This window comes from Poeciliopsis prolifica, unplaced genomic scaffold (assembly GCF_027474105.1).
Source record: "Poeciliopsis prolifica strain line A6 unplaced genomic scaffold, Auburn_PproV2 SCAFFOLD011, whole genome shotgun sequence".
NCBI lineage: Eukaryota > Metazoa > Chordata > Actinopteri > Cyprinodontiformes > Poeciliidae > Poeciliopsis > Poeciliopsis prolifica.
This window is the reverse complement of record NW_026562386.1, coordinates 3,304,724-3,331,702: the sequence shown is the minus strand read 5'-3', so window position 1 is coordinate 3,331,702 and position 26,979 is coordinate 3,304,724. Positions and strand designations below refer to the sequence as shown.

At 36.8% G+C, this 26,979-nt stretch overlaps 1 protein-coding gene across 1 annotated transcript; it reads right to left on the bottom strand.

Annotated features, from left to right (window-relative positions):
• Nucleotides 1-16,556: 16,556 nt before the first annotated feature.
• LOC129364342 (C-type lectin domain family 18 member A-like) lies at nucleotides 16,557-21,151 on the bottom strand. The gene is given in 5 exon segments (XM_055036918.1): nucleotides 16,557-16,677; nucleotides 17,045-17,141; nucleotides 17,281-17,410; nucleotides 17,507-17,602; nucleotides 21,137-21,151. Coding segments are annotated over 5 exon segments (459 nt in total).
• Nucleotides 21,152-26,979: the final 5,828 nt, after the last annotated feature.

Sequence of the window (26,979 nt, the reverse complement as noted above, 5' to 3'; positions counted from 1 at the left end):
TAATGTCAACATTACTGTGACTGAGGTCACTGTTGATACTCACGGAAAGATTTAATGCTTTATGTGGAAGTGGGGGTAATCTCATGAGCTCTCCATTTTCAGAAAATAGGGAACCTATAATGTTATTGTTACACAAATTACTTTGCATGTTTAAGACTTGAAGTGAACCAAAATCCAAATTAGACCTCAAAGAAAAGCAGAAATTGGCAGCCAGTAAATTCTAATCAGTGCATCTCTAGATTATTTCTAATCATGAACTCAGAGTCCATCTTGGTTCTGTGGTATTTAAATGTCCCAGCATCTTCTAGTTTGATTGTGTCTGTTTTTCTATGCAGAGTCTTTCAGACACATGTGTGTGATGTGTTAAACAAACAAAACTGGCTCAATGAAAAGCACAGTAGGTTTCTTTAGATGGCAATCCAATTTTTGTTGGATATTCTCTTAAGAGTAATTAGGCAGAGGATTCAATTATTATCTGAGAAACTGAGAATCTGAATCTTTGTTCACTTTTTCTATCGCCTGCTCTTTCATTGCATTTTGCGTGGAAACAGACAGAGCAGTGCGTGAGGGTGAACTGAGAAGCATTCTCAAACAGGCCCATTCATCATTCTCCACAGCCCTATCTTCTAGCGTCAGGGCTAGCCTTTTGGTTGCCCATCAGTGACAAGAAAAAAAAATCCATCTTAAATATGCAAACATGTATACTTGAGCTTGAAAGGGTGACAGAAATAAGAACCGACAGAGACACATGAAAACACCAAAGCCAAAAATGCCACAGGGAGAGTATAAAAGCCGGTGAAAATAACACCACAGATATGAAGTTTTAATAATGTTTAAGTATCAGGAAGGATACTATTCCTCCATATTAATCCCCTGATGCAGTGAAATGAAGAGGCCTTTTTGTACCATTTTTATAAGAAATTGATTGATCAAAAGATCCACTTAATTTCATAAATCATTTTATGAGGTGGATACTTAATAGTGTACCTGTGTTGAAAAGTCTTAATTCTTAAAAACAAAGATGCTACAATTTATTTATTTATTTATTTTTCAGGCACATTGTGCCATTTTGTAGCACAATCAAGTGACTGTTACCTTTAGTTGCAATAAAAAGAAATGTCACAAACGCAAATTTAAGAGAGTTCTGTGTTAAGATAAGTAAAGAAAATAGCTTTTCTCTAAATTGGATAGATCGATATCTTCCTTTAGATATGCTGTTTTATTTTAGAAGATAAAACCTGGGATTAGCATCTGTTACATCTCCTTAGGTCCACACATCGCCTCTCTTCTCACAACAAGCCACAAAGAAACATCCACCATCGAGGTGTGAACATCCCCACTCCCAGTTGATCAGGCAACTCTGGACCGGGACACAGTTCAGCCTCTCGTAAGTTCTTACAATTACATCATGCTGCAACAGGTCAATAATCACTGTCTGCTGTTCACTGAGATTGTGAACTGACCCTTCCCCTGAAGCCAATTTGCCGCAATGGACCTGACAATGTGCCAAAGTCTCCAGAATAACAGGGAAGCTCAAACTCGTCCAACACATTAAGCTGGCAGTTCTTCAGGAAGAAACCAATGCAGCATCCCCTGCTGGCTCTTTATTGCTTATTGCTTATAACCATTTTGAGTGGATGAAAGTGTTTTTTGTAACTTAGCATAAATTTGAAAACAAGTATAAGATCCATACTATACAGTGTTCACTTGAATGGCACACTTGTAGGTAATCAAGTCAAGGAGAAGTATTCAGTTACGAACATAATCATAAACTTGGATCTTGTTTTAATTTAATGAAGTTACATTGTATCAACCAATGTCTTATTATTATAAGACATTGGTTGATACAACCAATGTTTAAGTGTTACCAATGTCTTATCATTATAAGACATTGGTTGATACAATGTAACTTCATTAAATTAAAACAAGATCCAAGGTTTGAAAGCTGAATAAAACCACAACATAGACTGACTTAGAGATGATTACACTGCATCAGATCACTAAACTGAATCACACAGAATCACTCTCGAGGGACTGGAGTGCTATGATATTAAATTTTGGAGTTAGACTGACTTGTGTCTCTGCATCTGATTTTACTTGCTTGTCTCGTCCTTTGAGTGTCTTAAATGTTTCCATCAGTGTCTCATCTGTGTCTGTGAGTATTTATGGTCCTGTCTTCCCTTCTGCCTTTGTTAGCTTGGCTCTTCATCTTGCTTCAATTGGCTCAGCGGCTCTTCCACCCTTTTAACCTTGTCTTTTCCTTAAATTATCTCTGAGTTTTAGTTACCTGCCTCTGTTTCTCAAAAATTGAACATATTATTGTCTAAGTTATTTAGTTCCTTCTCCAGCACCCAAACTTGTAACTTAATATAATTAGGTCCTCTGTTTTTTTGCTCCTTATCAGTAATTATTCTTCTAGCACAAGTTATAGAGAGATGTATAATCTGAATCTTATGTTTCCCTTTATGCACTGAATGCAATGCACTGGAAAGCAAGAGTTTATTCCCCATCAATCTTTTCACAACTCACTGCTACCAAATCTTGCATTCTGACGTCCAGCATTTGCAAGTGAGAAACCATAACATACCAGTAAAACTTGTGAAACACTTGGGGAACATAAACATAGCATAAATGAACATATGTTCACACAATAGGTCTTGATACTCAATTCCATTTAATATTTAGCTAGAGTACAATTTTTTGCATGGTCATTCATAGTACTTATTAAACTGCAATCAGACTTCTGTGTAAATGGTTTACGACCCCAAAGCGACCCGCATTTGCAGAAGAAGGATGTAGATGTCACAGCAGTGCACTGTTTACGGAAAGTAATAATGGATTCCTCCATTTATGAATCAATTTTAAAGTAGTTGTCACAAGGTCATAATAAGATAAAGGAAGCTAAAACAAAAACTTGTCTTTCCATTGATTAACTTCCATTGATTAGCTTCTTCCAATACCTAAAGCTATTAAATCACTTCATTTTCCTGCTTCCACCACTGTTTGTGTCCAATTTATGTCCAGCTTTTTCTGGTGCAGAATTACATGAAAGTTTGATTGAAGGCGACATGACCGTTTTGACTGCAGACGATTTGAATTCTATTAAATCAGTACAGCATATGGGTCTCGTAAAAAATCTTAGTTTTTGGAGTGGGGAAGGCTAGAACTGATCAGAATGCCATGAAAAACTTGGATGTCACTCGCTTAAGGGCAAAAAATCTGAGCTTGGTCACATTTGAACTTAGACAAGGCAGCTTGCCTATTACGTATAAGCTGCTTAATCTATTTCACATATTTGTAAGTTAGTAACCTGGTATCCAGTGGTTATAGATGTTTGGCTTCACCTTTTGAGAGCCTCTACAAAGGTTTCAGACTATGCTGTGCGTTGGCTGACGTTTAATACTCGACTTTCCTGCTGTGAGTAAAATTAATCCCACGTTCCATTTGCAGCTGGTGTTTTCCAGACCGATTGAAATGCAAGTAGACAAGCCTAATAAACTACACCTGGTTTTTGTCCATTAAAATATATGATGTCATAGGCAGGACAACAAATAGAACTTTACCACATTTCCCTTAAATCTCAGATACATTCACAATGACTTGAAATGCATGTTATTCAGACATCAATGTCTGAGTTGCACTTTTGTGGACTTATTCTAGTAAGAAAGGTAAAGCTGTTTACAGAATGAATTTATGTAATTGCATGCAAGTACTTTCGCTGCTGGCGGCAAACCACGGCAGGTCAGTGAGAGATCCTTCAATTTGTTTGGGGATGCTCTGCATTTAGACAGCCAAGCTAGTACAAAGACAAGTGCCTCAGCCATCTTCAATTGCTGTAAGTGCAATCACATGCTTCTTGCTGTCTGCATGCAACCAGTCTGATCATCCTGGTGCCAGATTTGAATAAGTCACTAAAAATATTTGACACTACATTTTTTTGTAATTAGGTTACCTAACAACATTTTGCAAGCTATGATCCTTCTGTGGATTAAATTCATATGAGGGAAAACAGTAATTATGTCAAGGTTTTATTTGTTCTTAGATGCAGTGTGTATCTCTGATACTATTGTTTAAGCCCTAAGCTTAGGAGGCAGTGAAATACAATCTCATTAGATTTAGTAGAACCAAGTAGGTTAGTTGAAGTCACAGTTAGGTATAACAGTAATTACAGATAAGTTGCAGGCTAGGATTTTTGAGGCTAACCGCATGAATGTCTTTAAAAGATAAGAATGTCTGTGCAAGCATGTGTTGTTGTTTTGTTTACATTATGAATATATTATGCAGATACTAAGGGCAGAAATGGCATTCACTTATCTGCCGGTTTGAAAATTTGTTTTCGTTTTCGCCTTTACATTTGCAACATAATTACATATTAAAAGCAGCAAACAACGAAGCTGCCAGAGTTCAAACTAAAGGCCTCAAATGGAGGACACAAGAGAAATGCAAGGTGTTTGAAGAACAAAAGATGAGATTTCTTCTTGCAAGCTGATTCTAAATCACACAAGTTAAAGCTTGCAAGCAAACACTGGGATCAACCTTGGGAGACACTGAGGTGAACAACAATCTAAAAGTAAACACTAAGAAAATGGCAAGGGGAACATAAAGTACACAAAAACAATTACTTGAAATGGCTTGTGCCATATTTGCTGTACCAGGTGAAATGTTAAGGAACAAAGCAAAATCAATGTGGTCCTTTTATTTCTGATAAAGAGTTGGCAGTTCAGAGTGCTGTGGCTTGCAGAATCAAAAATAGAGAAACAAAGAGAAATGCACCATATGCAACGTTTCTTTGTGTGACTGCATTTTTTCATAAGAATCAAAGTCTCACTTGTTCTGTGTTTTTTCCTCAAGGTGCAAATCAGGCTATTTTGCCGACATCCAGGCCACTAAAATCACCAAAAAAAGAATGCAGAGAGAATCATAATTATGTGAAAGTTTCGCATTTGTAATACCACACAAACGGCTCTTTTTTGCACTAAAATATATTTTTAATTCAATTTCATCAATGTTGATGCCTTGTAATATATCATGTGCTGCTTGGTAATCAATTACGATGATGAGTGGACCTTTAAGAGATGCACAGCTACTTACACCTTTCCAAACTATTATTATACATACTGATTAGCTCGTTGTTCGTATATCTGTGAAGAAATTATCATAATGTATTCCACTGACTCAATGGCAGGTCCTTCTTAGCCAATATTTACGAGAAAGCTTTTGTTTTTGTTTTTGTTTTTTTTCTTCCATTGCCTGGCTTATACTACATGCTGGTTATAAACTCATAACTTTTTAATTTGTAACATGCATTTTTTCTGTTTTGGAGAAGAGCTTTTTGTTTTCTAGAAGTATGTTTATAATGTCTGTACAATCTAATGTCTGCATCACTCTGTTCTAATGATATAATAACTTGTACTTAACATAAACTGGGTTCTCTTAAAGTGTCTTTCTGTGACTTTGTTGTAAAAATGTGTTATATTAGCTAGGCTGAACTCATCTAGATTTATAATCTGATGCATTTAGACCTATAAACGTATAAATGTGTGACTCAACTATGCAGAATCATAACTTGTCAAGAATCAACAAAAGTTTGTGTCATGTATAATTTAGTGCAGCTGTACTAACACAAGTGCTACTTTTCAAAAATAATTGTTCTCCCTCATTGACATGAGCTCCTTGTATTAAACCTAACAAGCTCCATTTCTGAATATTTCCTCTTTGCCTTCATATTATCATTTGGGAATCAAAAGACTAACATGCCAATCAGGTGCAAGTTGGACAGTTTAAAGTAAGAGAATCCAGATACTGCATTCAAAGCATGCTGAAGACCAGCAAGCAAAACATTCACAGAGTGGATGTGGTAGAATATCAGCCTTCAGGAGATACAGGATAGAAGATTTGACTGAGTCAAGATACTGCTCCGAAGTTCAGACTGGGAAGCAAACTGGCATAGCTCAGTATGTGGAGGACGAAAATAGGTTGTATTTATTTAGATTTATGCAAAATATTCAATCACTGCAACATATAAAAGACGAGTGTGGTTACGCTGTGTGATTTTGACAAACAATATTCTTAAACTCATCCTAAATATTATTCTCTGCAAAACTTCTTTTATTTTCTGCCTACAGCAGCAGCAATATATTTGCTACATACATAGATGCACGGTTTCATTATTTGACATAGTTGTACTGTTCAAAACCTTTTGGCTTGTTTGAGCAGAAATGGCACAGTGTCTGGGTTAAAATGCTAAACTTTTACCACCCAAAATGAACACTACTTTCAAATAGTTTACTTTTTTATTTTATTTTAGTTGTTGCATGGACTCAACTTAAATAGATTAACTTACAAAGCGGTTTTTGGGGTATTTTCTTTTTTTATTTATTTAAACGTTTCTGCCACTTTTTAAAGATAAGTACTAACAAGTTGATGGTAATTAAGTGATGTTCACTTGAACATCCGATCACCGGAAATTAAAAACAATCAATGATTAGGGTCATAAATCAGTCCATCGATTAAATGTTGTCATAAGGGTGTCTATATGTCTTTCTGTCATCATCTAACCGATTTTTCACTGATGATGAGCTGCAGCTCATCATCAGCAGATCCTTTCTCAAAGCAGGGCTCCTTTTCATCCTCTTCAGCACCTCTCATCCGCTGAGCCATTCAACAAATTATACACCCCTCCTCACTCAGTTAGTGTGCACCACTCTTTGAAGTTAATGAGTCAATACAATCAGTCTTTTCACTTTTAATTAGAAAACAGTCAGAATGATTACATTTTTAATTGAAGCTGTCATTTTTAATTAAGATATGACATCCTTGAGAAGCCTCTCTCCATTCTCAACCCTCCATACATTTATTTATCAAAAGTCTTTTTATAATGTTCCACCCATTTTGCCTCCTGGTCTTCCCACGCTTTTTCTCCCACTCCTCTTGCTGTCTGGGATTCAACCCGCTGCTGGCAAAAATATTTTTGTTGTAAAGAACATCTTTTGCTTTCATTGTGGTGTATATTTTCAGTCTTATCTTATTCTGATCAGTTTATTTTATAGTACCCAGGCGTGCCTGTTTCCACTCTTTTTCCCATTATCATCCCATTGTGGCCCGGGGCTTTATTCATAACAGATTTGGTTTGTTTGACTGCCTGTTGAAGCAACATTAATGTAATTTTCTACAAAGCTATCTCTTAAACAAGAGAAACAGAGATTTGCAGGCAGTCTAGAAAAGTAATTAGGAAAAATCTTTAGTTTTTGATGCAATTCTTAAAATTTTTCTTATGTATTATTTTCTGCAGAGAGTTGTCTGCAGACTGGATATTTCACAAAGCCAACACAGAAATAGAATAATTGGAGACTTGTCTTCCTGGTCAGTAGGCATTGCTTTTTCTTCTAAAACTGTCTGGCCATTAAGAAAACACAAAGGTTAAAGTAAATCACTTTTTTCTTGCTTGCTTCCGAAATGCTACATACATTTAATTCACTCAACCATGATCTCTTCAACCTGCTCAGCCAGTTGTGATTTATGACCTCATAAAAACATATTTACAGCTTTAGGAATGGAAAACAGCAAAAACATGTTTTATTTTTTTTAATGCAAAACAGAAAAAGCTATCCCTGACTGCAAAAAAGAATACACTCATAATGTGAATGTGCATGCCAGGACTGTGAATGGACTGGATCCATAGGTTGTGTTAAACAGTGCAGAAAAACTGTACTCATCCTTGCAAGCCAGTGGCTTTTACAGCTAAACCCCCAATTTCTTTTAGGTCTTACTTACTGACAATTTTCACTGTCTTCAGATAATCCCAAATCAAATGACAAAATGTATTAATTTATCGTTAAATGTAACAAACATTTAGTGTCAACATTTTATTTCTAGGTCAGGGGTTTCAGGCTTGTAAATGACTGTTGATACAATTACTCTTTTAGGACATTTAAGATCCCTGAAAAGGTTCTTAAAGTCATGTGAGTCTTTGACTCACTCAGTCATTTGACATCAATTGCTCTGCTACTGACATGAACAGCCTGTTAGTGTGATTGTTTTCCTACAATTTAAAAACTTGATGCTAACTCAAATTTATAATTAAACAGGCCTTTTGAATGCAAAGCAAGACAAGGAAACAATTTGCCTTCTGTTTGTGCACTATGGGATGCCAAGTCTGATATTCTTAAGAAGTTACACCAGCAATTTGAATATGGGTTATCCCACTCTTTGTCTCTTATGCATAAAAACATCACACTTGCCCCACATTTAATTTTACTAAATTCAAAACTAGTGGACCCATCAGCAATAGGTCCACTAGGTTGGGCTCTTTTGGTTCCCAAAGAACAATTTTACAGACCAAAATTAAGCGTGAATTCCAATTAAAATGGATTTTGTTATGTTTTTGATTGTCTGACGCAGGATTTTTGTTGTTGTAGAAAACTACTTTCAGCAAAACCAAAGGTATCAACATGGAGAAAACACACCTTCTGAATAGACCTGAAATGAAAAGCTTTGACTGGGCTGTATGTCCAGCCAGGCACTGGATTGAGCTGTTGGGTCAACTAGATGAAATCAATGGAGGTCCATGTGAGCTATAATGGTGTTTCGCCTGCCTGAACCACTTCCTATAGCCATTCTTTCCATTCCATTAATTTTCACACAAAGGGAGTTAACTATAAATCTGTTGGCATTATTCTTCTTCCACTACCTTGTAACAGTTTAATAAACTGGAAAAAAGTTTCTGATTTTTCAGTATTTGAACTGCCAGGCACTGATTAGAGCCAATCACTGCAAAATTTGTGAATCCCAATCAGTGGCTGACTGACTGACTGATTCCTATGGAGGCATATTTGTTTCTTGATTAACACAATCAAAGAAAAGAGCTATCCTATAAAACAGATTTAAGAAGAAAACTATACAAAATAGAACTGATGCTGAATAGTTTTAACTTTTTTGTGAACCAAATACCATTTTAAAACCATTAAAATTAAACTCAACTAGAAGAGGCTATTACTAATTAATTTATTTATAACTAATTCAAGCTGCAAAACAATGACTATTGGTAATATAAAGAGGAGACAAACTGTGGTAGCGTCAACCATCTTCTACGATGTGGTTTGTTGACGCAGCGGCTTTTCTTCAGTCGAGAGGAAGCAGTTAGAGAAGATCAACGCAGGTGGGAGACAGAGAAATATGTTAGTACACTTGACATAAGATAAAACTAACTTTTCAACAGATATGAGAGCTTGTTTAATAATTCCTTATTATTGATTTTAAAAAATACTCTGTGAGAGGTAATATTAAGATCTAACACTGAATTAGTGTTAGTAAGTGTTAAGTGATTAACTCCATCAGATTTGATATTTGACACTTAATTAGAATTAAGATACCAACTCTCCAAAAACAGGTAAATCTGGTGTGGACCCATATAGACAATTTAAGTGTTTCAATCAAACCTGATTTTGGACCGGTAGAATTTGCTGTGTAGTTTTTTTTTTTCTGACTGAATCTAAAAGAGCTTTGTAAAGGTCAAATCTGTGTGCCCTGCAGTAGCTGGGGCACATCAGAAAACAGTGCCACTTAGGGGGACTGGAAATTTTTTTTCCTTTTGTGATATGCGAATGTCCTGGTTTATAAAAACAATACAGACAAATAAACAGAATTTTTCTTCCATCGGTGCTGACTGACAGTCATGTTATGTGAAAATGACATCTAAATCGAAAGCACTCAGAAACTGCACAATATTAAGATCTCACATAGATATCTTTTTTACACAAGAAAGGTACTATTCTTTATTTACACGCTTATTTATTTTTGACGTGTGTACAATTCACATTCCATTAAACCCACAAGATGCACAAGGACAAACAGTAAGTGCAGGGAGTAGAGTTTTTTTTTCTGCAGTGTAAAAGCTTGGTTGTGTAAATACAGTAATTATCAGTCATTATATCTGCACCCTGCACCTCCATGCCTCAAACATGCATGACTTTCTCTGCACCTCTCTGCCTCCTTCCTCTCTCCTTTTCCTCTGCTGAACCTTGAGCAGCGGCTGGCTGTGGCTCTTTGCAGTCCATTTCCTGGTGAGGAGGCTCTCAAGTGCAGCCCGAGCCATTATTTGCCTGCACAATGCTGTATTCTCATTAACTCTTATCAAAGTTCATCTTGCATCCAAATGCTGTGGGAAGCTCAACAGCGACTGCTCTGAAAATAGAAAATAAGAGAGAGAGGGAGAGAGAGCGTGAGGGGGAATGGTGTAGATAAAAGAAGGACGAATAATTGTTTAACAGTGATTGAGGATGAGCATAGTCACTGCAGTCCTTTGACTACATTGAGATTAAACTGCTTTGATGCATATTTTTTATGTTTTCTCTAAACAAGTGGACGCTTTTGTCCTTATAATTTTTTTTTCTGATTCTGAAAAGCGTTTAGAGAAAATGTAATTAAAGGCAAAAAAACAAAAAACAAACCTTTTTGACAGAATTCGGAATCTTTATTAAATCTTACTCTCATAATAGAAAGCCCTTGTGTTATTTGCTTTCAGTACAGCAGTGGAAAAGAAATGCAAAAGCTGGGACCGAAAGCGTATAAATAGGAAATGTGAACACTCTGTTCCACTTCTGGTAAACAGTCGCTGAATAAAGACATGAGATGAGTGCTGAGTGCGGTCCCTCCTTGATTTGTAAAGATGATTAGAAACCCACACAGTAATTCTCTCTGTATTATTTACCCGTCCTTATAAAAATAAATGGTTACTCCTCGGCTTGTATCATCAGATCCCCACAGTGCAGCTGGAGTTCCTCATTCAGATGTAAAGAGCGATAATTGGAGGCTGATTGCAGATATAAGAGGGCTTTCATCTAAACCCAGGTTTTATATTATCACATGTGAATTGGAGATTTGAGATCTACTGCTCTATTTTCCCATTTGTGGAAAGGACACTAAAAATGTAAAAAAAAAAAAAACATGCTTATTTTATCTCAAATAATAACACCATATTAAAGTCAATATTTTAATAATAACGCACATTGAGATTTAGTTATTTTGATCAAAACCCTGATTTAATCTCAGGTGGAAACTCAGGTTCATAAAACTGAATTTAGATTTACATGATCAAATTAGCTGCTTTTGTGGAAAATATGTATTGTAATACAACAAAAATCATGGGAATCGTGCAATATTAGATCAAAGCTTAGAAGTTTCGCAGAAAATATTAAGAAAAACCTACAAAGAAAAAAATATGTTTATGTTTGGTCATGTTCAGACCATGTAGTTCACAATTATTCATTTTCATGTTTAAAATCAAGCAATATTTTGACGAGGGCAAAAAATATATATATACTTGACTGTAAAAACTCAGGGATGTATGTACATGTATTGCATATTTCCATATTTTTTCCTCTTTGGTTTTACTTTTCACTGACCTTTTTATCTTGACTGTTTAAAAATATTGAAATTTCTCAGTAATTAACTGTTTTATGTTAAATATTCACATAGTGACACACACCATCTTGTAGCTACATATATTTTGAGGACTGATATTGAAACCGGGGGATATTTAAGACTTTTCAGGCCAACAGGATTATTATATTTAAGGCTTCCAAGACCTCACATAAACCCTGCTCGAGGTAAACGTCATTACAGAGCACCGTTGCCCTTTGTAGAGATTTTTTTGTTGCTGGCAGTAACACTTTTTAAAGCAAATTAATTTGGCCAAATGTCTTTTTTTAAACTTGTGGGTCACATAGCTGGGCAGCACATGTTCAGTTTACTCACAGCTCAACGAGCAAACACTTTGTGGACCTTTCACCCGCTGTCCAGACTCTGCTTCAGCCGGCAGATAAATACCCGGAGGAGACTAATTCCCTAAATGCCTCCAAAACGTGTATCCATGATGTATTGGGTCGAAAAATATTTTTGGCTTTCCCTGGACCTATTTCCCCCGACTCGCATATTAAAGAATTTTTAAATTGGCAACTTGTGTTGCTACAGCTTTATGACTGCTGGTTAAGTTATTTAGAGCACACTGGCGGCGGCCCTGTAAAAATCAGGTCTGCAAAAAGAAGAAAAACTAGTTTACAGCACTAGATGTTGTTTGAAGAAGCACAAATACAACAAATTGTGTGTGTGTGTGGGGGGTGTGTGTGTGTGTGTGTTGCTCTGTCTGTGTGCTTAGAGAGTTTCAGGTCTTCAGGATGGCACTGTTCGCCTGCTCCCACTTTAATTGGCTGCTGGCCCCTCAGCCTTGCATGAATGGAGAGTCATTTAGAGACCTTTCACTCTCGCAGAGGATTGTCGGCTGCCGCTGAAGGAGAAATTGCATTCCTGTTTCCCTACAATGGCTGGACTGAGTTGGAAGGGCCAAGAGTATCACTGTCATTATCATGACAATGGAAGCTAATTCCACTGCCACCAGCGCCATTCTGAAACCCTCTGCTGCAGCGCCGGCTTATCGGGGGGCACCATGAGAGCAGCAGGAAACCGAGCGAGCAAATCATATGAGGCAAATACTCGCTCATTCACTGTACACTCTCAGGCAGACTCTTAAACATTCTGCACTCACAATCTTTGTAGAGAGCCAAGAACTAACACATCAGCAGAAAAAAAAAAGAAAAAGTTTATTACACAGCACATCTCATTTAATGACACGGTGTGAGGTCAAGCTTATTCTGCCTCACTCAAATACCCGCAGCTCTGGAGATGTCCTTGTCAAATCGCCGTTTGTGTGTTGGAAGAATGAGGGGCAAGAATACACTATGAGTTGTTATACATTAATCGTATGTTTTTGAATCGCACACTTTCACATACAGAAATTTGAGAAACTGAAACTCAGTGGAACACAATTGTAATTAGGAGAGTTTAAACCTGTGAGCATGGCCAGTCCAAAGCATGAGCACACTAAGCAGCCGCTTCGTTTGCCACTGAGGGGCCCCTCAGTGGAGCTGATTTTAAATGTTTTTTTAGTAACAATTTCTATGTCATTATAATAACAAAAAACTCACAATTTCGTTATGATTTGTTTTTACAATAATATATATTTGATCATGTATGTAGAAATATTTTATGGACAAAAAGAAAAGAAAAGAAAAAAAATGCTCTTGGGACCCCCTGGTGGCCACGGTAAGTACTGCATGCTTCGCTGGTAATTTTAGCTGTCGTGCAACGTGCAGAGCATCCAGACGTCCAAAGCTCTGGTAGAAAATAAGTTAGCAAAACAATGTCTCAAAAAAGGACTTATCCTTCAGGCAGGGAGAAAAGAGGAAGAATAGAAAAAAAGCCAAGACAAAGGTTTGTCTTTGTAATGTAATGTTTATTTTAAAAAAAAAGATGGGCTTCACATGTAAGTCTCGGTTGATCACGATCCCCCAAAATTAAGGAATTCGCCGCCTAGAAATCCGATAAATGTATTCTATATTATACATGAATAGGATGTGATGTAAATAGCTCTATCAGAGACGTAATAAGTTTTTAGCAGGTGTGTGAATGGTCTAATGATCAGACTGCTGATTGCAGCCAGTCCACATTGTTTGCAGAAATACAGGGCCCCAAAATCAAATTTCGCTTAGGGCCCCTTGCAGTCTTGGGTCAAGCCTGCCTGTGAGCTTGCTGCTGTTTTTCATTTGCATCATTTCACCGATATGTCTGATGGTCTTTGTTTTCAGCCTTTTTCACATTTCTTTGTATGCGTCATCATCTGACATTCTGAAGTCTCTTTCTCTGTTCATCAAGAAGACAGCGTGATTTTCACCTTTAAACTTTAACTTTGACCCTGTTTTCCAAGAGATTGGAAATAAAATGTTGAAACCATGGTTTATTGAGAACTCCATGACCAGAAGCTTAGTGGAAAGCTGTAGTTCGATTACAGCTTTCCACTTGGCTCTAATAGGAAAGCTATCTGTGTCTCTGTGTCTCTCTGGCGCGGAGGGAACATCTGTCTCAGTTTGTTTGTACATGCATACAGGCTTAGATTGTTATTGTGAGTGTTGCGTGATAATTTGAAAGATACTTACAGAGGCAGGACTTTTTGCTTACAGACATAAATTAAAGTTCTTTTTCATTGCACTTAAATAAAATCAGAACCCAGTTGCAGGTGGTTTTTCTTGGAGTGGAAAAAATATCTCATGAAAAGAAATGGTTTCATTTACAGATCAAAACAATCTTTACTAATGTCACTCCAAGCTATTTCTTTGAAGCATTTTTGTGACTCACTCACTGCCATGCAAAAGCTATCCAGATTTCCTCTTGTTCTTGCTTCATTTATGTGAAAATGCTTATATGTTAAATCCAATTTTTAATATCGGACATCGATAACCAGACAGACAAAAAAATTACACTTATTCATTAGTAGAAATAATATATTCACATGAACCGAAAAATTTAATTACCTTTATGTTGAATCATAAATTAACTACCAGTTAATCAGATCTTTGGTTCAATTTTCAGGCACACTTGGGTAATACCTGACCTGCAGAGAATCTCAATAATTTACTTGAATGTTATCACTTTTACAGATTTTATGTTCTTCAGGCTTCTACCTTTAATTATAGAAGGGTCATAAATAGGTCTTTGCAGAACTCAATGACACACTGAGCAGGTGATTCAACCATTTGCTACAAGTTTGTTGGAGCAAGAGAACAATCAAAAAGGAGGAAGACTAACCCATCAGGGGGGCAAGAGTAAATGAGACGTTTTAGGAAAAAATGCCCATTTTGAAAGTGCAGAAAGCAAATAAACAGCGACTTTTCTAATTGGTACGATAAGATAATCCTTTATCAATTAGTATTGAAGTAGAAATTCAAGTTGCAAAATGTGGACTTTATAAAATAAGAGCAAATTCTTCGTAAAACATTCAATTATGCACAGTATTTACACACTATCCACACTCATCCACTCACAATAAAACAGTAATTGATGCAGCAGTGAAGCCAACCGAAAGCATACAGGTCACCTGGCTTCCTCCCACTGTGTAATCTGCTTTGCATCTGCAAAATGCACAAATACACACACAACCCATGAACGTATTCAACATGCAACACATACGCCATGCTGAGAAAGAGACTGAACAGAAACATGGAAGACAAATGTGTGGAAGTGTCTGAGTCTGTGCCAGTTCCTCAGTTGTTCTTCAACTCCAGTAAAAAGATGTGAGAAGAAGCTGTTAATGAGACATGAAGCGTTATATTCTTGCCATGCACATAATGGGGCAAAAAAGGAAGCCGAGCACTCACTTCCTTCCTCTGGAGGAACAATGTTCAGACTTTGCCTCAGGCACGATATCCACTTATCATTTCATAAGCAATTAGCAAAGTAGAGCTTTTTTCTTTTCTAAATTGCTTTAGATTATGTTTCTTTTTTTTTTAGTTAGAGAAAATAGCTGCTAAAATCTTTGACTGGGGAAGAATAAACTCTTGCAGTTAGCATAATTAATAGAAAGTTCAACGAAAAGACTAAACTTTCTTGACAAAATGCAACCCTCAAGCAACGTTTTGACCACAATGTGCTATTTCTGTACCACAAAGAAGTGAAACATAGTCGGGTCCCCAAAAAGCTGTTTGTAAAAGCCGGTGTCTTAGCAACACTCAGCGCATTCAGAGCAGATTCGGCTTCAACGGATCGATACCAGATGACACGCCAGAACTTAGCAAAGACAGCCGTAAATGGACAACTCTAAACATCTGCCACCATCTCATTCTTCTCGATCAATGTAAGTGGTATGTGTGTCCAAACAGTGGGAGTCTTTGTGAAAACGACTTATATTGATCGCATGGGGGGTTCTTGATGGTAAGCACTGAGTGCGATTGATTTGAACTGAAAAGCAGGTTTAAACTTGTAGTCACTATCACACTGAGAATTGAGTTGTTTTTGGACACAGAAGATTAACATTTTACTCTTAACCCCCAGTGATTACCAGTGACACAAGGTACTGCTAATTGCACGGACACGGAGGAACACAGCAGCCCAAGCGAACGACAGCTGAAATTTAAAAGGGCAGTCTGTGTTACACTTGAAAGAAAAAGAGCCAACCAACTAAAGTAAAACATGTTTTTAAGCTTCCACTGGCATTTTGACACATTCCGGGTAGTAATAGTAATTTATGATTTGTAGCTTGGGGGTTGTAGATTTGACTATAAACTTGAATATCAAAGTAATCTTTTCATAATTTTTAATAAGTGCATAAAATGTCCAATCAGTACTGAATGTTACCCTTTCTGCAAACGGCTCAGTTTCACATCCTGCTGGGTTTTGGTCTTAGTGCAGCTGGTGCTACAAATGCAGAACAATACTGAGAAATATCAGAGGACATATTTCTCTTCTGTTGAAGACCACCATGAATATGCTCCTGTGGTTAAACAGAAATGACTTTTATAAACTTTCAGAGCAAAAACTCATTACTTAATGTCTATTCTTCAACAGATATAGAGACATTGTTTTTGTCAATTCACAAAATGAGCTGTAATTTCAGCAGAAAAAGCTTCTCACTGTTGACATGACATACAAATACAGATCCTGTGGTCAGCAGGTGTATTTTAAGACTAGAGGGTCTAACTGTGTATCACTAGTGGGCATTTAGAGAACCTTTACCTCCTTCCGTACTTCTGTTGAGTGTCTGCCTGCAGGGGCCTTTCCATGCTGGTTTTGCAATGCTGATCATTCCAGTTGAAAGTGCTCAGTGCCTGCAGTTCAACACAGTTTCCGAAACTGCACAGGAAATGAGAAGCTGTGAGTAATAGCAAACAGGCCTCACCTGCAGTGTTACTTCCAAGAAAAGAAAGAGCCGTTTTAATGTTGAACTCCAAATATCTGCTCATTTAAAAATAATTATCTCTTAATTAACAAGTAGCATTATTATTCAACTATGCTACAAGAACAAAGCGCATAAATGTGAACCACTTACCAGTAAAAATATCAGGAAATATCACTGAAAAAAACCCTCGTCCGTGCAGAAACACATTTTTTCACCTGCTGATGTGTTTCATTTGTTTATCTAAGTCCCGACGCCCTTAGCTGTCTGTGTTTATGATGCCCGCCACAGCAGCTTAAGTCTGCTGTGAAATGTGCTTCATACCCTTGGCTGTCAGGTTGCCCAAAGGCAAAGCTGCTGAATCGAAGGAGCTCTCCTGTGTCCCAGCGAAATGAGTCTCTTAGAGGCTTATATGTCAAACCTGTAAAGAAAAACTACAGAAACATCACCACTTTATTTGTGTGCCCACTAAATGGCCTAAAACAGAAAGTAAACAGATGCAAACTAATCTGACCTGCTGTATCAATGTTTATTTGATGTGCCAGTGTGAATGGCTGCACATATCCAGAAGTTTCTCGTTTCAAAGTCGATGCTGGTGACTTCATTGCTCGCCTGCAGCTCACTTAGATAAAACGCCAGGATGTCCTGAACTTTCTGGCTGTGAATCTCAGCTAAAGTTTCCCCAAGTCCCTGTTTGTTAAAAAAAAAAAGAAAAGAAATGCATTGACTCAAAGGTAGCGTAGCTATATTTGGCCACGGCTCTCTGTGATGCTACTCTACTCTCACCTGGCAGCGAGTTTTGACCCCCTAGTAGCTGTCAGCTTCTGAACACACCATGAAGCAAATTCCATCTATTATCAGATCATAGCTATGAAAGGGGGACTACACATTTTCTGATGACAAAAGTAGTCAGCACACAAAGAAAAAAACCCCAAAAAGAACCATCATACATGGATTTTAATAAAAATATAGTCTTAAATATTTTCCCACACTTGAAAATATTTGTAAAAGCTGATGGACATCCAAGCATCCAGCCGAACCGGATAATGTTTGGTTTATTTCATATCTGTATTAATGGATTTATCGAATAAGCCCATTTTATTCAAGAAAATGTCAAACACAAGATAGCTCTTAAATAAGCAAAACGAGATTGCAGGATATAAGTGACATTAAAGAAACAGAGTTAACTCATCAACAAGGTTGTACTAATAGAAAGAAAAAAAAAAACAAACAGAACTCTGTTGCATCATTATGCAACAATTTGATATATTGACCAGTGTTTTTGTCCTCGCCATGGCATAGAATAAATGCCAAAATTGTGACTTTGCATAAGAATAGTGAACATCCTGCACTAGAGAGTAACATGTTTTGAAGTGATTTATGTAAAAAAATAAAATATATGAGTATTTATGCTTGCTTTTTTGTAACCAGGGGTCTTTCTGCATGGATTTTGTTCTCCCCCTGCAAGAGCAGGTTTTCTCCGGCTCCTCCGGTTTCCCCTGGTCCAGAAGCATTCATGTTATGTTATCTGGTCTGACTGCATGGTTATTTGTTTTGATCGTCTCTGTGTAGCCCTGCGATGGACTGGCAGTCTGTCCAGGATGTACACTGCCTCTCAATCAATCATTTCTGGAGACAGGAATAATCTAATTGATTATTTCATTGGTATTATTCATTTATTGTGAGCCGCTGTCTTAAGACACATGATATTTCTCAATACAAAATGGTTTCAAAATTCAAAATTAACTACGGAAAAAAATCTGTTTCAAAATCTGATTAAAAAAGCAAGTAAGTACTAGAATAATTTGATAAGAATACCTTCAAGAAAATTTCACACTGAAACAATGTAGAATAACCCAACCTTTAATGTGTTTATAAATCTGAATAAACCACCATGTTTAAAATAAGTAATCTTTTCATTTCGTACCTATTGCAAAGACATATGATCCCTATAACAATTCCTACAAAATAAATGTAACTTTTTGTTATTTTACTGTTTTTTACTGCTCCTATAAAGTGTGTATGAACTTTTCATTATTGATATATGGCTTCCTGTTCCCCTGTGGTATAAATATAAATATGATTTGATTTAAGGTCTCATGTCAAAACTGGAAAGACAAGTTATTCAACTAAGGTAGATTTTTTTTTCTATCAGTCTTCAGTACTTCATTTTTTTTCTCTTTTGATTGCCCTGGCACTTCATGTTGGACACAATCTGTAATTTGATTAGTTTCAATTAATTTAGCTCTACACTCACTGGATTTTATGTCAAAAATAAAAGTGTGTCCAAATTGTTTTTAATTCCGCCATGATATTGAAACTTATACTCTCATCATGACAGTATGTTAATGTAACCTAATTAATCAGTTTTAGTGTCAATGGCAGACAGTTTGACATTAACTGCCTGCCTTATTATCAAACCCGTGTGCAGCCCTTATAATCTTTTAAGCATATAATAAAGCAATGAGAGGTTTTTATTTGGTTTGAAAAATGGATTGCCAGAGGAAGCTAATGTCTCGTCCAAGCTAATAGAGCATTGTCAAACAGGACTCAACAAAATGTATGTATCATTCAGTGTTTACTTGGAAAAAGGAAGAAACAAGTTTGTAAAACAGAAATTCTTTATGAGGAACAAATATTATAAATGCAGAACAGAAACATGAGATCAAAGGCCTGTACTCGTCCTGCAAGAACAGCTCCTTCTCCCAGGGCTGCAAGAACTAAACTCTCTTGTTCTGTTCTGGCCATTTACAAATTCTGCAGCGGGAATAACATGTAAGGACTTCCCAAGAGTTCTGCACTTGAGTTCATGAGAAGCATAAAATGTCCTGGCCAAAAAGGTCTGTTCTTGTTCTTGACACCTCAAATAAAAATACAAGTTTCTCTGTTCTTGCAGAGTATGTTTTGGCACTGACAAAAAAAAAAAAAAAAAAAAAAAAAATACTATGGCTTGTATCAGATATGAAAAGAGTTGGTTTTGAGTGTCTGTCTCTCCTTTACCATTATATACTGGCACCTGCTTTCTGCACATATAACATAAGGAGAGACAAATGATTTAAGTGTCGAAAACAAACTTATTTCACCTCAAACCATTTAATGTTCTGCATACAGACAGTTTGGCTTGTGAAGAAAATAAATCTCAAGGAGCACGTAAAATCTAATCTAAAACAACAATTTATAAAATCGTTTTAATTATTTCATGTTCCAGACATAAAAATAAGTGACTGCTTAGTTTCCAGAGGCGTAAAAGATGTGAAATCAAATTCACCTCTTAGACTGTAACACCCCTCCAGACTCATCTCCCATCTTTGTCAGTGCTTCGCAAATTCATTTTGTTTTCAGGAGATAATTTTCATTTGGTGTTCACCTTGGTTATTACTCTTTGTAAATTAGTTGTGTTTTTTTTTTAGGTTTGGGAATTATAATTGCTTAAATGATTATAAGTAACCGGAGCTTCATCTCATGCTTTTACGGAAGCAAAGGACATGAAATGTGAATTTCCTGGATCTCTGGAGGCACTAAAATAAAATGTTCTGCAGCTATGCATGAAACCTTCCACTTAAATGTATTATTTTGACAGATATGCTGGGTGAACACATACACACCACATCTAGGTGCACAGGCGGTAAGATGACCTTTGTTTCAGAGATTTCATAATCCTCTGTGAGACTATGAGACACAATAAAAAGAGATTAAGCTGTTTGAGTCCCACAGTCAGATTGAATGTGTTAACTTTCTGATTAAATGTAGCTTTTATTGTATTTATTATTAAGAAGAAAGGTCAGAATGTCCGCTAGCATTTTTGTAGCTACTTTCCCACTTTCTGTCTGCATCTCCCGTCACTGCTGGAACACTAGACTAATCTAAAGCCTCTAATTTTGTTGAAAGGAAGAACTTGAGGTAAAATAAAAAAATGAGGGCGGGGGGCTGAGCTGCCTCTCATCCCGGCCGATTCACACTCAGCAGCGAAACGCTCCAGTGAATGCTGAAGGTCATGGCCTGAAAATGCCAACAGAACCACATCATCCACAAAAGGCAAAGATTTGGCCCTGAGGCTTCCAGACCAAACACTCTCCTTCCTACAGCCACACTCTGAGATCCCGTCTATGAACACCTCAAACAGAATCAGAGATGGGAGTCAGACCTGCTACCTTTGAGACAATAGTTCTCAACCAGGAAATCTGACCTGCTCTGACTCAGACTCAGGAGTTCAAGTGTCCTGATGTCTTGTTGTTGGATTACAGTCCCTCCAGAATGTTGCAATTACTAATTTTGTGGCATATTTTTTTGAAATGTTACCTCAAAGTTGCACAACTTTATTCTTGTTATGGCATGGCCTTATAAAACAGTGTAAATTGTTGCACATTATCTTCCCTTTTATTGTCTTTTCTTCATCATGTTGTAATCCCTCCTCACCTGAGAGGTCAGCATCGTCGTCCTGCTGCTGACCTCTGGTCTAATGTTTCTTCCCTCATTCTTTTCCCTTTATATTGCGACAAGAAAGACTTATTTTCAATATTTGGAAAGCAACAAAGTGGACTGGGTTTGGTCCTAAGAAGCAATTATTGTAAAATATACAACACTATCAGTATTTTTGTTGACAAGCTTAGTATGGTATACTGTATTAATCTGATTAATACATGAACACACAGGACCTTGTACGGTAATATGGGAGTTCCTCTTGTCTGTTGTACTGATGCTCAAAGCGAAGATTTGGCTTTAATGGGCTTTTCTTTTCATGTTCTGCTCCTCCTTCACTTCTCGTCACGAGGTATAGATCATGACCATAAGAATACGATCACAGTTGATTGGTTTGGCCTATTTTAGAGTTGGGCTGAGGAGCTCTGTCATCAGGGAGGAGCTCAGACTACAGCCATTACTCCTCCATGTCAGAAGGAGTAAGGTGCAGTGGTTTGGGCGTCTGATTAGGATGGCCTTTCCTTCTGGAGGTTCTCCATGCACATCCCGAAGGGGAAACCTGAGGGCAGACCAAGAATCTGCTGAAGCGCCGATGTTTCCTCTAAATGAGTTAGATGGAGAGAGATGCTCTGGTTCCCCTACTGGCTATGTTTGAAAAATTATTTTTAAACAAAGGCTTTAACAACAACTATTTTGCTGATAGATTTGATATCTAGTAAAGTCAAGATATAGATTATGCAATAGTAATATTTTTTTAGAATTATTTGCTGATTGCATTATTTCCTAATCTTTTTAAGTGGTTTTGATCAGAAATTCTCCAGGTTTCGGGAAGATCTATAAATTCTTTATTTTTTTTTCAGTTATGCAAGTTTTTGATAAGAAAGTTGGACAAAATATTCAACAAAAAGTTCATCTAATTTTTCATTTGATTGTGCTCGATTACAAGGTCTTTGGGGAAAACAAATTAACTTCACCAAAATACTGATTCGTTCCTTCAGATTGATAGATCAGAGTTAAGTCTTTCTTTCAATAGGAAAATAAATTGTATGTGAACAAAGAAACAAAGAAACTCCAAAGAAACATTTTGATACGCCTGCAAAAAATCTGGAGAAAAATAACCAGACATTCAGAAATTCAAAGGAAGTTTGGCCTCCTTAACAAACAAGGAATATTTTAAGCCTTTTAGAGGTAGTCTGTGACCTTGCTAAGTCTTTGTCAAATAAAGGCTTTCAGAAATGGTAAGAAAAGTGTGATAATAAAAAAACAAATACAAACAGAGGTCAAAGGCTTTATGGAAGTCATAAAGGCTTAACTTTAATTTCTTTCTTTACAGATGTTGATATGACCTCCTAATACTTCTGGCTTGAAAAACCTGGAGAGAAGACATAAAGATGAAAAAAGAGGGAAATGTCGTTATTCTTGAAGTATTGGTGTTTTATCTCATTCAGAAAAAAAAAGAAGCCTTAAAGCCTGTATAATAATCACTACATTATAATCTCCGCACAATGCCTTCTGGTTCATTCTTATATGCAGGAGGCGAAATCGTTTGCAGATTTCCACAAACACAGCCAAAGCCCTGAACCTTTTAGCGTTTATCAGTAAAGCTCTTTAATTTGCCTCTTCAGCTCAAGCAAAGCTTCCTCTGAGGGTTTTTACGGGGAAATTACCTGTAATACCAGAGCTGAAAATGTAGGCTGATTATCCACATCCTCTCTTCCTCATTACAGCCTTATCAGTTGAGAACAGTTCTCTGAGACTGGAGAGCAGTCGAAGAAAGAGGCTCCCTCTGTATGGGTGGCTCTGAGGATGTAATCAACGACGAAGAGACAGTACGCCCTCGCACGAATATTATATTCGGCCCAGGAGGTATTAAGTCTCTTATCAGCTTCAAAATCCATCATTATCAACTGCTAATAATCATACACATAGGACAATAGTGCAGATTAGCATTTCAGGGCAAACAAATTTCAGCTAATATAAAACATGCTGAACATTAGAAGAATTAAAGTGAGTCTCACTATTCAAAAACAACCTAAACTTATTCCCAAATTTTTTTTTTTACCTAAACGTTTCAAACGGAGGCAGAAGAAAGATTTATTGGTGTAATTTTGTAGAATTAATTAATTTACCTTGAATTGATTTTGGCTTCATTCAAACTGTCAACGTTATCAGTCGGCCTGCAGCGCGAATGAGCAAGTGTGGCACTGACAGTGCTGTTTCACATTCCTGAGACTATCAACACATTTCTCTCAGAATAAATGATCTTCAGTGAAACAACAGCGTCTGAGGCAGTCAGTGGAGTGGAGCTAAAATGTGAAAATTTATCTTTATGAAGATAGTTGCAACACTGTCGGCCTCATCCCGGGAATAGCAGGCCGCTCAGATCTGCCCACACACATCAGCAGCAGTGTTTTCTATTCTGACATCTGTTTCATCAGCACAGCTGACAGCACCCTCATCATCATTACCGTGTTACTCTGCTCCTAAGAAGAGGGGCCGCAAGCACTGGGGGAGCCCAGGAGCTGGAGCTGCAGCACCCCCTTGTGGTGGCTAGAGGATCAAACTGCTTCACTCAATACATTTTGAACAACCAGTGAGTGAAGAGAACATGATCTGATGAGCAGCGGCGCAAATAAAAGTGTTGTTGGAACTAGCACTATTATTATGTTGGAGAGAGAGAGAGAGAAAAAAACTGCTTTGCTTTGGGCTGTTTTGAATAGTGAATGTTAATCCAGCGTTCAAATAGAATAAAAATCTTAATTCTGTAGCACAGCTTGAGGCTTCAGGATGTTAGAAAAGCCTCAGTACAAAATGTCAAGCTTTGCCTGTCTTCAAATATGGAGCATCTTTTTGACCAGAAAGCATGGGCTTTCTGGTCAAACAGATTATTTATTTATTTACTTATTTTGGGGGTGGGGGAGATTTCCATAGTTTTGGACAAGATTGTGGTTCAATAATTAACAAGGAGAATCAAGTAGATATTTGGTTTTCATTCTTATGATTCAGTTAAAAATACAAAATGCTACTTTACTGAACAGAACAGTCTTACCTGATTAAAGAAGTTAGAGCAGTACTAATTTATTTATTTCCAAAAAAGTAATTGACATTTAACCAGGATATTCTCATACAATGATCAAAAATAACACTTCAAAGATAAAGGGGTTGCTCAAATTACCTGGTTGACCATGAAGAAAATATTGTCAAAAAAGTCACAAGAATTATATGAAGGTTGTCATGGAAAATTATGAAAATTTGACAAAATAACTATATTTTTAACAAAAGAATAATGTTAAATCTCACGTTTAGCTGACAGCTAGCGTACCACTCAAGACAAAACTGACATTAGGTTCTACTAACCATCTTTTGCATGTTAGCTGCAGCGGGCATGACCTTAGCTTATTGTGCTGGACAACAATCTGATTTACAATTGTTTACTCTTCTGCTTCTGTTGCTGTAACAGCAAAATGCTAATGGCTCATCTAAGTGTGTGGCTGGAGGACGGCTTTTGACAGGTCTGTCTCTCAAAGTTCACTCTTTTAGACGCAACAAATCATGCAACTCCATTTATCTGTATAAAGGAGAGTAATATTCTTTGTGAGGCATGAAGTTCACTTGAATTCAACTGTTTCAACAAAAAGTCGACAGTTTAAGACTCAAAATGATGTGATAAAGTAGAAACGTGTTTTAGATTCGATTTAGAGCACTTAGCACTATCAGATGTTATAGTAACTTCCACATCTTTAAATCTGCTTTAAATCTGGATTCCAACGTGTGAATGCAAAATGTTATCCGCTTTAATAGATACACATAGAAAGTTTTGCACTGTGAGTTGGAGTGTCACTGCTCTGACATTGGTGTCCGCACATCCGGCGTCTCCGCCAGAGTTCAGCTGGTCCAGCTCAATGTTGCCAGCAGAAACAAATTGAGAAGCAGATCCAAGCTTCTGGGAGTTACTTCAGATGAATTCCCACCAAATCCTTGGCAGCAGCAACACTTGTTTGGCTCTCCGTTATCCTGCCTCCCTGCTCCTCTCTGCAATTCGCTTTTCAAAGTTTTCATGGGTTTTCGTTCATTTGCTGAAATTGGTCACTTTACAGTTTCCAACCTTTTAAAAGTTGCTTCTTTGTAAACAGCAAATCTTAGAGAATGAATAAATAAACACTTTTTGATAAAGCACTTAAGCTATTTAACTCCATAAATTAAGTGGGTTTGAAAACATAATATTTTGCTCTGACTTGATTGTTTTAAATAAGTATTTGTTTCTTAACCATATTTTAGGTTTTGATTAAGTGAAGCATATTTTCAATTCTGACTGATTTGTTAAATTAAATGCGGGAAAAAAATTGGATTTTGTGCTCTAATAAATCAATAATCTAATAATGTTATGCTAGCCTTCTTTAAGATAATCTTATCTACAGTTTAGAACAGCACATATAATGATTTTTGGCAAAATGATAAAATATATGTCAAATAATTTCATTTTTAAATTAATTAACTTAAATAACTTAGGTTAACAAATTTAAATGGCTTGAAGTCGAGCTACTCATCAAAGGTTTACAGTGTGTGTTGTAAAGTAGTAAAAATCAAGTAAAATGTGTGATTTATGATGCCATATGTTAACATTCCCTATTTAAATATACGTCTGAATTTATTTTAAAAAAATATGGATTTATTGAAGCAGAATTTCAGAAATTCTTGTTTTTTTTATGTACTCTGACGACTCAAGCTAAATATTTCTCAGATTTTAATGTGCATGTCAAAAGCTTGTTAAAATGTTGGAAAATGAAGGCTTGAGCAAGTTATCAAAGGATTTTTAATCAGATTGATTGCAATTATAAGACTTGGTAGCACTGAGAAGCTCCACAAAGTGGTGGTTAGTTTACGTTTTCCTCCTTGGCAGGTATGCCACTATAGTGTCATAGTGTACTTTAGTGAGTCATCAGGCTGAAGAGATCTGTATGCTATTGTGATTAGATCTACTTTGAAAAACGAATGTCTGTGAGCACCACTTATCCTTGGAACTGAACTTTTATTTTTAAAGTTTAGGTAACAGAGTTTGTTTTTAGATTCAGTGCTTCAGCATCAGAGTATATAATATATAGGAGATAACTTAAAATGAAATCAAATGAAGTCGAATTGGGGTAAGTTCTCCCCACACACCCTTTTTTTCCACATCTCCTATTGTAAAAGACATAAATCACGATCTAAGCTTTGTGCTCTGATCTAATCATGATCTAAACGCTGTGCTTTGATTCACAGTCTGAGGACGGCTACAGAGCGGCACCATAGGCTCGTGTCTCTCTCTGTGGGCTGCTTGCTTTGAGGATCCGGTTTTCATCATGTCATGTTCTCCTTTATCTCTTTAAGTTTGGTTTCAGCAAGGATTTGTCTTATAGCAGTCGGTTCAAATCCCCGTCTGGGGCCAGACAAGAAAAGCCCACCTGCTGAGGTGATTTCTCAGGTCAATCCAGCAACCAAAGGAGCTGCTAATGGTTGATCCCATAACAGGCGTTCAAAATCACAGCAGTACAAAATTAAACTCATGCTGTTGGCAAAACTTCACTAAAAGAGGACAGAGATTCTGTCTTCATATTTTTCATACTTATTTGACGGATTTCAGTTCTCAAAGATATTTTATCACCTCAATTTAATTTCATGTCTGCATGCACAAACACATTCCTTTTTACTGTCTCATATTTGACATTAGCTTCAAAACATACAGACCATCAGGTTAAGTGTTTTCTTGAAAACAAAAAAAATCTTTCTTGCCACATCTTTTTCAGGCTTGATGCAAAGAAACAACTCAATATTTTTCACTTTCTTCCCACTGTTTTTCCTTT